The sequence below is a fragment of the Amphiprion ocellaris genome, chromosome 24 (assembly GCF_022539595.1).
Source record: "Amphiprion ocellaris isolate individual 3 ecotype Okinawa chromosome 24, ASM2253959v1, whole genome shotgun sequence".
Lineage (NCBI taxonomy): Eukaryota > Metazoa > Chordata > Actinopteri > Pomacentridae > Amphiprion > Amphiprion ocellaris.
In genome coordinates, this window is record NC_072789.1 from 1,577,773 (window position 1) to 1,590,739 (window position 12,967).

At 39.1% G+C, this 12,967-nt stretch overlaps 2 protein-coding genes across 2 annotated transcripts in view; one reads left to right on the top strand and one right to left on the bottom strand.

Annotated features, from left to right (window-relative positions):
* Positions 1-1,379: 1,379 nt before the first annotated feature.
* Positions 1,380-5,422, bottom strand: LOC129348314 (tripartite motif-containing protein 16-like). The gene has a single exon (XM_055008497.1). It carries the CDS (start codon positions 4,553-4,555, stop codon positions 2,915-2,917), a length of 1,641 nt encoding a protein of 546 aa, XP_054864472.1. The 5' UTR covers positions 4,556-5,422; the 3' UTR covers positions 1,380-2,914.
* Positions 5,423-6,639: 1,217 nt separating this feature from the next.
* The window catches only part of xirp2a (xin actin binding repeat containing 2a), a 77,237-nt gene continuing 70,909 nt past the window's right edge, over positions 6,640-12,967 (top strand). Inside the window, 1 exon segment of the mRNA XM_055008496.1 lies at positions 6,640-7,009. Within this exon segment, the coding sequence (XP_054864471.1) occupies positions 6,806-7,009 (204 nt within the window). The 5' untranslated portion in view covers positions 6,640-6,805.

A 12,967-nucleotide genomic window follows, 5' to 3' on the forward strand; every position in this document is an offset into this window, starting at 1 on the left:
AAAACTTTAAATTGATTAGTTCCATAAAAATACATAAAAAGTTTTCAGTATTGGGTCATTTTGGTTCCAGTGATCCACTAAAGAAATTCATGCTTTTCATTAAAAGACTCAATTTTTGTTGCCGTGCTTCGTGGTTATATAAAAACAGCACATTTGAAAGTGGCTAGAACAAAGAATCTAACACGCCTGAAGATTCAGATTCTCAGCCAGGAAGGGTCCAGCTGCCACCAAGTAGACAGGAAGTGCAGATGCAGTCCTTCAGCACACGCTTCCTCAAAACCAGTGGCCAAAAACACCGTTGTTGACTCTGTTGATGGTGATAGCAGAACAGGTGTGGCTAATGTGAGCGCCGCTGACAAAGAAGGACATGAAGCTGCGGCGTCCAAGCAGCTAAAGCTGGATTTTTCTGCTCCAGCTTCACAAAAACTTGTGACACAGACTGAACTGAATGGAATGAAAGGCAGGTATGTTGTTGAGAACATGCTCCTGTTATCAACAGTTGACTCCTTCAGAGCCCTCACTGGCTAAATACTGGAGAGAGCAGGTGCCGGTCAGCCATGTAGAAAGACATTTTCTAAACGCATAGATGCCGAGTAGCTAAAATGAATGCCGAGCTCAAAAGGGGATTTGAAGAATTAAAATATGTAACTGTATGCAACCAGCTTGTGAAACCAGTTTAGAAAAAAAAATCCAAATTCTTAGACATATGTAAACTAAAAAAAAAGAGTAACACATTAGTTACTTTCCTTGGTAACTAGTTAGTTTTATAGTGGAGTAATTCAGTTACTAACTCAGTTACTTTTTGGTAGAAGTAACTAGTAACTATAACTAATTACTGTTTAAAAGTAACCTTGCCAACACTGCTCTCCACCAACTCAGGTGATTGTGGGTCGGCAGCACCTGTACAACCACAGCCCTGTCCTCAATCCTGTTTGACTGGAACCACATGTAGTCATAGTTTATCTGCCATACCTAAGATTCATGTCTCTCCTTCGAGGGCCACTCTCTGGTCAAATGATGGCCCTAAAGCTGCTGACAGTTTAACAACAAAACAACAAAAATCAACGCTGAAGCAACAGTAAGTACAATAGCTGCAATGCTAATGTTTCCAGCAGTAGACAAATCTGGATTTGCATGTCTTCTATCAAGGACTAAAAAGTTTTCCATCCATTTCACAGTTAAAGCAACAGTCCGCAGTGATTGGCTGCAGCTCACTTCAATGCTCAGTAAACACAAACTTGGATACTTATGCACAAATACAAACTGAATCGTTTTAACTTCCTGTTTCTTTAATGCAGTGCAAAGTTTGAAATAAAAACTCACACTGAGGACCTTAAAAGCAAAAATGTTGTCAAAAAATTGTTATAAACAACATTTTCCTATTTCAGTGACTCATTTTAACCAAAAACACTTCTGATTATAATATGTATGAGAATTTTAACCCCTGTTGACATGACACTGTTTTTTTTTTAAAGAAAATAAAAAAGTAATCGTTAATTGACATAAAATATGTACGAAGTGCAGATTTTTTCATTATCACAATTTGGTATGTGTCAATGATTAGGACCATTGTTGATTGGAATTAATGAATATTTATTTTACAGTGATTTTTCATATAAACTCACACCTTAAAGACAAAATACCACATTAAAGACAAAATATTCCCTCAAAAAATGCGTTACAACATTATTTCCCACTTTCACTGACTGCATTTTTAACCAACATTAGTCCTGATCATAACTACTAGATATTAATTAATTTAGAAGATTTTAACCTTTCCAGTGCCAATTTGTTTACATCACGCTGTTGTTTTTGTAAAAAAAATTTAAATAAAAATAAATACACATTTTCCATTTTAAAAAAGTGGAGATTTTTTTTAGAATTATCATAGTCTGTGATGTGTCAGTGATTAGGACTAATGTTGATTCTGATGCATTATTATTTATTATACAGTGATTTAAAATAAAAACTAACACTCAGGACCTTAAAGACAAAAACGTCAAAAAAAAGTGCTCTACAAATGTTGTATGTTATATTTTCTACTTCCATTGACAACGAAAAAATAAAGCCAAAGCTCCAGGCATAACGACCAATTACACATTTCAATATATCTGTCTTTTCCACATTATATTCCAAAAATATTAAGAGCCAATCAGCCAAAATTAACTTAGGAAATAAATCCTTCAAATTTACATTCAGGAATGACTATAATCTGTGAAACACAACCCAAAACCAGTACATGTGAAAAATACAAACATGCAAATGTAAAAAACACTGAAATTTATCTAATAATCCATGAGTTTTCATGATTCAGGCATTTTAAACCTCTGCTTTAAAAAAAAAAAAAACCAAAAAACATTATTTTACAGATATTGTTTCACTGCTTTTACAGTTTTTGAAGTAAGATAAATTTTTAAAAAATTATTTTGTCAAAAAATATTGTAAAACAACAAATTATTTGTAAAACTACAGATTTTTGATGTGGAAATTATATACAGTTTTTGCCTGTTTCTTGACTCTTTTATATACATTTTCATTTCACTAGATATCTGTAATTTAACAAAACTGGGGAAATTTCAGTTTAAAGAATTAATGACCATTTTTCCGTCCTTAATAGACAGAATTTTTCTTTCAAATAACACATATAATTACATTTGTTGCTGATTTAAATGTAGTAAAAATTGTGTAATTTAAAAGTCAAACATTATAAACTATTTTTAGCCTGTTTTTTGCTGTTTTTTGGGATTTTGTTTGCTGGGATCCAACCACATATTATCTGTACTGTAAATCTGTAAATAACAGTAAATAATTCCAGAAGTTACCAGTAAAAACTTTCATTTTTTACAGAGTACAGTGATGGAAAGGAAGACTTTTTTTTTTTTTTTTTACCAGGTCTCCTTTGAATGACTTCAGTCTATCTGAGTTTAATGAACTCAGCACTGGATCCATAACATACAAATTGAACTCCAGCATGCAGCGGCTCAGTGAATGTGGTCTGGACTCTGTGGAGGAGAGTCATGGTTTCAGAGACTCTGTAGAAGGACAGAAGACCTGCAGTGTGATCCAGATACACTCCGATTTTGGAGGAAAGAGGAGTTTTATTATTCTTGTGCAAAAATGTATAACTGTCTCTGGAGCAACACAAAGCCCAAGATTTTTCAGTATGTCCAAATGGATTTTTAGGTGCTAATTTTCTGCTGATTTCCTTGTATGAAACTGCTACAACAGCTCCCAACCCTCTCAGGTCCACCTCCCAGTAGCAACGTCCGGTCAGACTCTCTCTGCTCAGGACCTGAAGATTTGTAGTGAATCTGTCTGGATGGTCGGAATAAGGCTGTGGAAGTTTCACTACTGTTACTTTTCTGTCTTCCTCAGACAACACCAGCAGTTTTTGTGCTGTGTTTGGATCCAGAGTGATGTCATGTGAATATTCCAAGAATCCAGCTCTGGTCTTTGGTTCTGGTTCTGGTTGTGGTGGTAGAACTTCTGTTTTGACAGCTCTCTGTGGATTTAGTGTCCACATGTTCTTTAGAATCTCCTGTACTTTATCGCTGACGTCTGACACAGCTGCTGTCACCTTCTGGAAGTGTATCCGAGGAGGGATGCTGATGGGTGTGGACTCACCCACTGCCGAGACGAGGAGGTAGTTGTGAAGAAACTGGGTGTGATCCTCTGTGTCTAAGAGCTGCTTCATCTCAGCATCTTTCTTCTTCAGAGCACTGATCTCCTGCTTCAGCTCCTCCTGAAGTTCTTTAACTCGACTCACTTCAGCCTCCTGCTGGGATGTGATCTGCTGCTTCACCTCAGAGCTCCTTTTCTGGATGAGATGGATCAGCTTGCAGAACATCTTCGCATTCTCCTCCATTGCTTTATCAGCACAGTCATTGATATCCTCCACCTCCTGTTGGAGCAGCATCACATCGTTCTCTCTGCCACAGATTCTCTGCTGGATGTTTTGTTGACTCACCTCCAGCTCTTTCTGCCTCTCGGTCCTCTCTGCTGCAGCTGAGACGATGTTGTGGCCTTTATGTTCCTCCACAGAGCAGACAGAACAGATCAACTGCTGATCAGTGCAGCAGAACAACTTCTTCACCTCATTGTGACGAGAGCAGATGTTCTCCTGGAGGTTCTTGGAGGGCCCCGCCAGCTTGTGCTTCTTAAAAGGTGGAGACTCATAGTGAGGCTGAAGGTGTTTCTCACAGTAAGAGGCCAGACAGACGAAGCAGGACTTGACAGCCTTCATCTTCCTCTTAATGCAGACATCACAGGATACATCTTCAGGTCCAGCAGCAGCAGCTTGGAGTCCAGTCTTCTTCAGGTCCTCCACTAACTCTGCTAACATGACATTTTTCTCCAGGTCAGGCCTCGGTTTAAAACATTTCCTGCACTGAGGGCAGCTGTAGATTCTCCTCCAGTCCTCTACATCCCAGTGGTCTTTAATACACTCCATGCAGTAGCTGTGTCCACAGGGAATAGTCACCGGATCCTTCAGTAGATCCACACAGATGGAACAAGATAACTTCTCTGAATCCAGCTCAACTCCTTTCTGTGCCATTTTCTCGTCTAAGTGGCAGCGACTGAATGAGTTTCTGCTTTCAAGGAAGTGAAACTATTAAAAGTAGTTTGAGTCATTCAGGTATGTCTTGTCATGACATGCTGTTTACTACCAGTTTTTCTAGTTGGAAGGGGAGGGAACCAGGAAACGTGGATCAAAAGTTTTAGAACACCCTAATTTTTCCTTTTTTAAAAAAAAAAAAATTCAAGTAGTTCAAGTTCAATGAGTAGCTTGAAATGGTACAAAAGGTTAGTGGTGAACTGCTAGAGGTTAAAAAAGATAAGGTTACCCAAAAACTGAAAAATAATGTACATTTCAGAATTATTAAATTATGAAAAAGGCCTTTTTCAGGGAACCAGAAATGGGTTAAAAACTTAAAGCTGTTCTCCAACAATGGAGGTTGATGAAGCCTTGAAAGTTGGTGCTACCAAATCCTACAGGTGTTCCAACTTTTCTAGATTACTTCCAACCCCCTCTGTCTGCATAAAACACACCGTGGTACCAAACCCTCCAGAGCATTATTAGAACAGGATTGTACTGCAGAAAGTAGTGAGTTACTGTAAAATGGAGAGGAAAAGGCAATTAACAATAGAAGAGAGACAGACCATCATAAGACTTAAAAATGTGAGTCTTTCCTACAGAGAAATAGTGAAGAAAGTCAAGGTGTCAGTGAGTCCAGTTTTCTTCAGCATCAAAAGGCTCAGAAACTGGAGGAAACTCTGACAGGAAGAGATCTGGAAGACCCAAAGCCACAACAGAATCAGAAGACAAGTTTCTGAGATTCAACAGCTTCAAGCACAGCTTAATAGTGGTTTTAGTCAGAAGTCTCAGTTTCAACTTGAAAATCTGCCCAAAACAACTTGAATTGTGGCCAGAATAACACAAAATCTGTCTACAACAACCTAAAATGAGACTAAAATGACAAACCTAAGCCTCAACAGAATCAGAAAAGAAGTTTCTGAGAGTCAACAGCTTCAAGCACAGGTTAATAGTCGGTCGTAGTAAGAAGTGTCGGTTTTAACTGTGAAGAGAAGACTTGGAGTTGCAGCAAGAAAGCCGTTGCTAAGAAGTCAGAATAAGGAGAAGAGGCTACCTGGGCCATGAAACACCACCAACGGACTACTGAAGGCTGGAAGAAGGTATTATGGACTGATGGATCAAAATCAGAAATCTCTGGTTCATCATGCAGGATTTTTGTACTCCGTGGAGTAGGAGAAAGGATGTATGTAAATTCATATTATATTGATTATACACTACCATTAAAAAGTTTAGGGTCACTTAGAAATGTCCTTATTTTTGAAAGAAAATTGTTTTTTTTCAATGAAGACCACATTAAATGAATGATAAATCCAGTGTAGACATTGTTAATGTGGTAAATGACTATTGTAGCTGGAAATGTTTCATGGAATATCTCCATAGGGGTACAGAGGAACATTTCCAGCAACCATCACTCCTGTGTTCTAATGCTACATTGTGTTAATTAATGGTGTTGAAAGGCTCATTGATGATTAGCAAACCCTTGTACAGTTATGTTAGTACATGGATAAAAGTGGGAGTTTTCATGGAGAACATGGAATTGTCTGGGTGACCCCGAACTTTGGAACAATAGTGTAAATTGTTCAATAAGTTTGCATATATCTAAACGGCTAAGTAAAGTATGTATACCTTAAAACTGCATGTTTCTGGAGTACAGGTCAAAGCCAACCACAGACTCACATCATATAAAAATCTATGTTTTTCCGTCCTGAATTGTATTTTTGTGACTGTAAATGTTCTGTCAAGCTGATATAATAACTTAAAGTGTGCTTTTTGAGCTGCTGAAGAGACCCAAGGCCTCCAGGAAACAGAACATTTGCAGTAGCTCCTCTCTCCTCTCACCCTCCCTTCCTCCTTTCCTTTGTCGTCACTGCTTTGGCCTGCCTTACCACTCATATCTCAATTTGTGTTTCTGAGCCCACATGTGAGTTTACATAGGCTTCTGAGCGTATGAGTAATTACAGGGAAGAGGAAAGAGGGAAAAAACTCCCCCTGTGAACTTTTTCTTTTCCTCCTCCTCTTCCCTCCAGCCTCTGGGTGAGAATGCACAATCCTGAGAGCTCCCCAGACTGAGAGGGACCCCAGTAACATCTCTGTCTGCTCCTCACCCTCTCTTTTCTCCCCTCTCTTCCTGAATCACCTGACACAATAGACTTCCCCTCCGAGCTCCAGCCTGAAGGGAAAAGAGGGGGGGTGTACGGTTTCTCCGCAACAATGGAAATTCAATCAGGAAATGGAGAGGAGGTGGCGAGGGCGACCTCGGGCTTCGTTTGCCGTCGTCCCTCCGGGCCGCAGGTAGAGGCATCAGATGATCCGGTGCTCAGAGAGGACCTGCAGGCTGCCAAGAGGATTGAGAGGTTCGACATCCCGCTTGATAGCCTGAAGAGGATGTTTGAGAAGCCCGCTGCAGCCAACGCAGTAAGTACCGCTGCTGCACACTTTCTGATTGGATTTTCTGCTGTGAGCTCTACTTTTTTGGGGCGTTGAAACTCCTCATTTATTCCGGGTGAGTAGAGTGATAATCTCTCAGGTAGATGGATGCTTTAATGCAGGGGTGTCAAACATGAGGCCTGTGGGCCAAATCCGGTCCTCCAGAGGGTCCAATCCGGCCCTTAAAGTGAAAAAATTACAGAGAAGACATTAACTGCAGATTGTACATTTTTAAAACTATAAATTTAAAATAACTTCTAGATCATGACAAGTTGTTTTGATCATAAAGTAAAATATTAGATTGTTCATTGTTCTTTTGTCGTTTTGTCTCATTTTTGTAGTATTTTGTCTTGTTTTTGTTATTTTTTTTGTCTGACTTTTGTCGTCTGTCCCATGTTTTTGTCATTTTGTGTTTCCTATTTGTCTTGCTTGTGTTGTTTGTATAATTTTTGGTCTTGTTTTTGTCAATTTTTTTGTTGCTTTCTAACTTTTTTGTCAAATTTTCTGCCTCTTGATTTGGTTCGTGTTGCTTGTCTCATTTTTTTGTCATTTTGTTTCTCGTTTTTGTCATTTTGTTTCTCATTTTTGCTTTAGTGCGACACGGATTTCAAGAAATCGAAAACTCTTGCGACCTTCAAAGTCTTGTAAAAGGCAGTCGTGTTGACATGAGCACTACTGAGCTTCAGGTGAAACAGATTAAGTTTACGCGGAGTGAAACTGTACACTGTAGATTCACTGCCTCAGCTGTAACTGTAGGTTTCTTTATGTAATGACTGTCAAGGAACATACAGGTTGACCTTACCGGTGACCTACTTTTGGGTATCACTGGGTGATTTCGTTGGTTGTAGTGAAATATGCTCAAAGGACACGTCTCCTAGCTTTAGAGGAGGGTGGCCTTCTCTCTCTCCAGCTTTGCTTTTCCATCCCAGCTGGCTTCTCTCAGAGGAAAATCTGTGTCTGTTGGAAGTGAATCGTTCCATTATGAGGCAGCCTCCCGTTTGCTAAATGTCTGATGAAGAGACCAAAAAGGCCCAGATGACCCACTTTTTGCCCCTAATGTGGTTGTTAAATTAAATTGAAGCCTTTCGAATGTTCCAAGGACTATGAGCTCACTGATGGTGTGTGGAAACCTCTCTCCTCGTAGCATCCAAACTCTTAAAATGAAAGCCAACGAAATCCACAGAGGCCAGTGAATTATGGGGAATGTAGTTCTCAGTCGGTGCCGGCTGGTGGCAGAGATACGTCGGGTCGCTGATATTTGACACCCTGTTATTTAAGACTTATTTTGGGGGGACTGTACGGTGAAGCAGGACTTTAAAAATAACCCGGTAATTGGTGCGTCGGCTGCTGCTGGAAGCTTCTTTGTCAGACCAAAGACTAAATAGGGAGACGTGGATCCAGCAGAATCACATCTGGCTTCTGAGATGAAAATAGTTTACAGATTATGGTGGTTAATGAGCCACATCAGTAAAGATTTAATGATAGGATCTATTGAGGTTTTCTTCTGCTTTCCAGTCCAGTTTTAAGGCTAATCTCTCCTTGTTTTTCTTATCAGACATGTGTGGTTTGACCCATAACAGTCTCAGGAGATAAGAGCTCTGCTTTGGTTTTGTTATGGCTGCGACATTCCTGTGTGTCATTGAGCATGTGTATCTTTCCTTATCGTCTGGAGAATTTTCCCAGCTAAACAAAGGGTCACTGAGCCATTTGTGTGCTTTACTATTTATCAGTCTGTCTTAGTTCACAGTGTTTGATTCTTTAAACCTGTAAGACATTTCTTTTTATTTTATTTTTTTTGCTCATTTCTGTGCCTTCATATATATATATATATATATATATATATATATATATATATATATATATATATATATATATATATTATAAAATGTATTTTTTGTTAGATTTTCATTATACATAGTTTATTTTTTCTCTCTTGTGATTTTTGTCTCCTTTTTGCAGTTTTGTGTCTCTTTTTGCGATTGTATCTCTTTTTTCAGTTTTTTGTCTATTTTTTGTGTTTGTGTCTCTTTTTTGTGCAGTTTTGTCTCTTTTTTTTGCATTTTTGTGTCTGTTTTTTGTGATTTTAGTCTCATTTTGCACAGGTATGTTTCTTTTTTGTGATTTTTGTCTCATTTTTGCCGTTTTGTGTCTTTTTTGCAATTTTGTGTCTCTTTTGCAATTATGTGTATTTTTTTCCCATTTTGTGTCCTTTTTTGCAATTTTGTGTCTCTTTTTGTGATTTTCGTCTCATTATTGCAGTTTTTTGTCTCTTTTTTGCAGTTTTGTCTCATTATTGCAGTTTTTTGTCTTTTATACAGTTTTGTGGCTCTGTGATATTTGTATCTTTTTTGTGATTTTTATCTCATTTTTGCAGTTTTGCTTCTCTTTTTTTTGCAGTTTTATCTCTCTTTTTTCATTTGCTGATAATACATTCACCTCTTTACAGGGGAGCATTATTAGTTTGTTCACTCGTGTCTCAGCATTAACCCTACAAATAACCTGCTGGGAAACTGATGCTGTCCCTGAATTACATAACAGCTCATTTACAGTGATTGCCACCAGATTCCAGTTAAAGAAAATAGATAATTTATTCATATTCTTTTTAAAATAATGAGCTGTACAGCTCGTCACAAGCAGGCACTGCAAAACATGCTGCTTCTTAGCATTGTGTCATGAGTGCTTATAGTCTCTCCCTATCTTTCCTTGAAAAAAAGCCTGTAGTCCGTGTCAATGGAGCATATGGGCAGCGTTCCCAGATTCCCAGAGAGAGGAGGGGACTGGTGCTCTGCAGCCTGCCGGTTATAAAACCCGACCTTGTCTCCAACTCATCTGTAATGCTGAGCTTAATATTTGATGATGCACCATATTTTTCTGTGCCCCATTTCATTTATTTAAACAGCGCAATGTCATTGGACGGCCAGCCATAACAATGACTGATGGACTCCCCGGGTGGTCGCTGAGCTGTGGCCACAGTCCTGTGTGTGGAGGGTGGAGAGGGGGGGCGGTCCGAGGTTCCAGCAGCCGTGTTTGTGAAGCAATGCAGCGGTTTATCTTGAGTGCAAAGAGCGTGTTTTTCTGCTTGTGTAGATGGCCGGTCCTCCAGGGATTGTGTTTACAGCATCTGTCTGACCTTCTGGTCATTGTGGAGCACGTGTCCGAGACGAGCATGTGCTGCAGGACAATGTGTGTTTGTGTCACGAAGGACACCCAAAACTGTCACATGTGTCAAATATGGACAGAAATACTAGTGGCTAATCAAGACAGCTCAACATTTGGACTTTCCATGATTCTATAACAGCTCATTAACCCTGTAAGACCCAAATATAGAAAAAAAATTAGCAAAAAAATTAAATAAAATATAACAAAAAATCAATTCTGTGTGTATATATATATGTGTATATATATATATATATATATATATATATATATATATATATATATATATATATATATATATATATATATATATGTATGTATGTATATAAAACAAAACTGATGTTGTATTTTTGCACCAGTGGGTTTTACAGGGTTAAACAGCATACATTTGCAGTGACGTATTTTAAATATTTCTGACATCATGACCTGACTTGGCTCTCACTCACATTGTAATGGCTGCTGTTTGCCAGTGGGTGGCACTGTAGCATCTGTGGGATCCAGTGAGCCAGCTGGTGCTCCTTTAAACCCAACTATGTGAGAGGGAAGATAAATGATATGCACTTAGTCAGGAGTTTGTTGCAGTGAGACAATTGCTAATCACCTATGTTAATTAAGGTTGATTTTTAACGCCTCAAGGTGTCTTAAAATGCCCCCTTTGTGTGTCTGAGGCTGTCAGATTATCAGGATTTACATAATTGGTGAAACATCTAATTCTGATGTGTTTGGTAAATTTAAAACAGCAGCATAAAAGATTTTAAAAGGATTTCATCATACGGGATAATGCCAGTCACACCTGAGTAACAGGATAACATGGGTAAAGATAGACAGGGAGGCTTATTTTAGTGAAGGACTCATGCTCTCTGGTTTCTCACTCTGACTGAGGTGTCTACATAAATTCGGACAGCAGCACTAGAGGTCTGGAACGTTCCCTCGGTTTATTTTCATAACCTGAATCATCACCGTCATTCACTCGCTGTCATGCGTTTGAATGGATTGAAGAGACAGCTGTAAATATTTTCTCTATACGGCTTTCATGATATGCTCTCAGCAAACGGTCTGAATTCAAAAGGTAGAATTTGATCTAAAAGGCAGTAAATGTAGCAACGCATTAGTGTTTTTGTATCGTTGATTTCTGTGGCTTTTTAAAGTCACCTTTCTGTGGCTTTTAAGCAAACAGAGGGAGTTTTGTCACTGCCGTGTTGAAGAAGGACACGCTGAGAGATGGAAACGAGGCAGCCTCTGGGCTAATTGTGAACTGTTTTTCCTTCACAAGAAAAAGATTTCTATAGGAATCAGCTGTAGACTGTTGAGAGGAAATAGAAAAAGTCATCGTTCTTCTAACCAGTCCATCCACCCCAGCCTCCTCTCTCTGTAGACTGCAGTTTTGTGTCTCTTTTTTGTATTTTTGTGTCTTTTTTTGCCCTTTTGTTTCTTTTTTGTGATTTTTGTCTCATTATTGCAGCTTTGTGTCTCATTATTGCAGTTTTGTGTCTCTTTTTTGCAGTTTTGTGTCTCTTTTTTGTGATTTTTGTCTCATTATTGCAGCTTTGTGTCTCTTTGCCCTTTTTTGTGCTGTCTGTTTGGCAGACGATGTAACTATGACTATTCTCAGCTCCAAGGAGGTGAGCAACAAGTCATCATCACACGGCAGAACAGCAACACACACACGTGCCTCAGCTGCCAGCTCCATTAAAAGATTTGAATCTGTGAAACTGAGACGAAAGAGATGCCTGGTGTAAGTTAATGGAATTTTTACGAGCTCAATGGACTTGATGAGGACACCGGCGTCCTCATCAAGTCTGGATCAATGTCTTGCAGACACATTACGGCTTTTAGTTTATTTAACATTTAATTAGGTGTGTTTAGGTACGGCGGTGCATATTGATTGGCTGTTTTTAAGGGAAAATGGTTCAATACGACAAAAAAGAGACACAAAACTGCACAAATTAGACATAATCACAAAAAAGAGACACAAAACTGCACAAATGAGACAAAAATCACAAAAAAGAGACACAAAACTACAAAAAGAGACACAAAACTGCAAAAATGAGACACAAAACTGAAAAGAAATGAGACCCAAAATGGCCGAAATTAGACAAAAATCACAAAAAAGAAACACACAGCTGCAAAAATGAGACAAAAATCAGAAAAACAGACACAAAACTGCAAAAAAGAAACACAAACAAAAAGAACCAAAAAACTGCAGAAATGAGCCAAAAATCAGAAAAACAGAGACACAGAACTGCAAAAAAGGAGAGCTCTGAAAGTCCCCCTTCATTGCCTCCAATAAGACATTTGTCCACCTGATGAGTAGAAACACGTGTATAAATCTGCTCTGTATGCTGTCAGTGCCAGTGTCAGTTAAGACAGACCTTTGTTCTCCAGAGCTATTGTGGCAGCATGTGTATATTCTTTCCAACGTGTGATCATCCATTCCTGTAGCTCTGTTGTGTCTCCAGGCCCTTTTCCATCCAGATCTCTGTGTGACTCAGATGGTCTCGTCTGTGAAGCGTTTTGACACCCACAGCACCACAAGAGCATATGTGTTCAACAATTAGCCAAAGACCTGGAGGCTTCCTCTTTCAGTCATTCATTGTGGTGTTACGACGTAGCGAGGGCACCATCACGCCATCTCTCATCTACAGCGTTGCTATAGCGAGAAACAAAGACCAAGCTCAGTCCTTTGACTAGAGATGAGACGACACAGAGCGTAAAGAGGAGGTTACAGCGAGGTTACAGACATGCTAGCACAGGGGTGTCAAACATGAGGCCCGCGGGCCAAAAGCGGTC

Coding starts and splice junctions, on each gene's coding strand:
- LOC129348314 (XM_055008497.1), bottom strand. CDS start 4,555: ATGGCACAGAAAGGAGTTGAGCTGGATTCAGAGAAGTTATCTTGTTCC.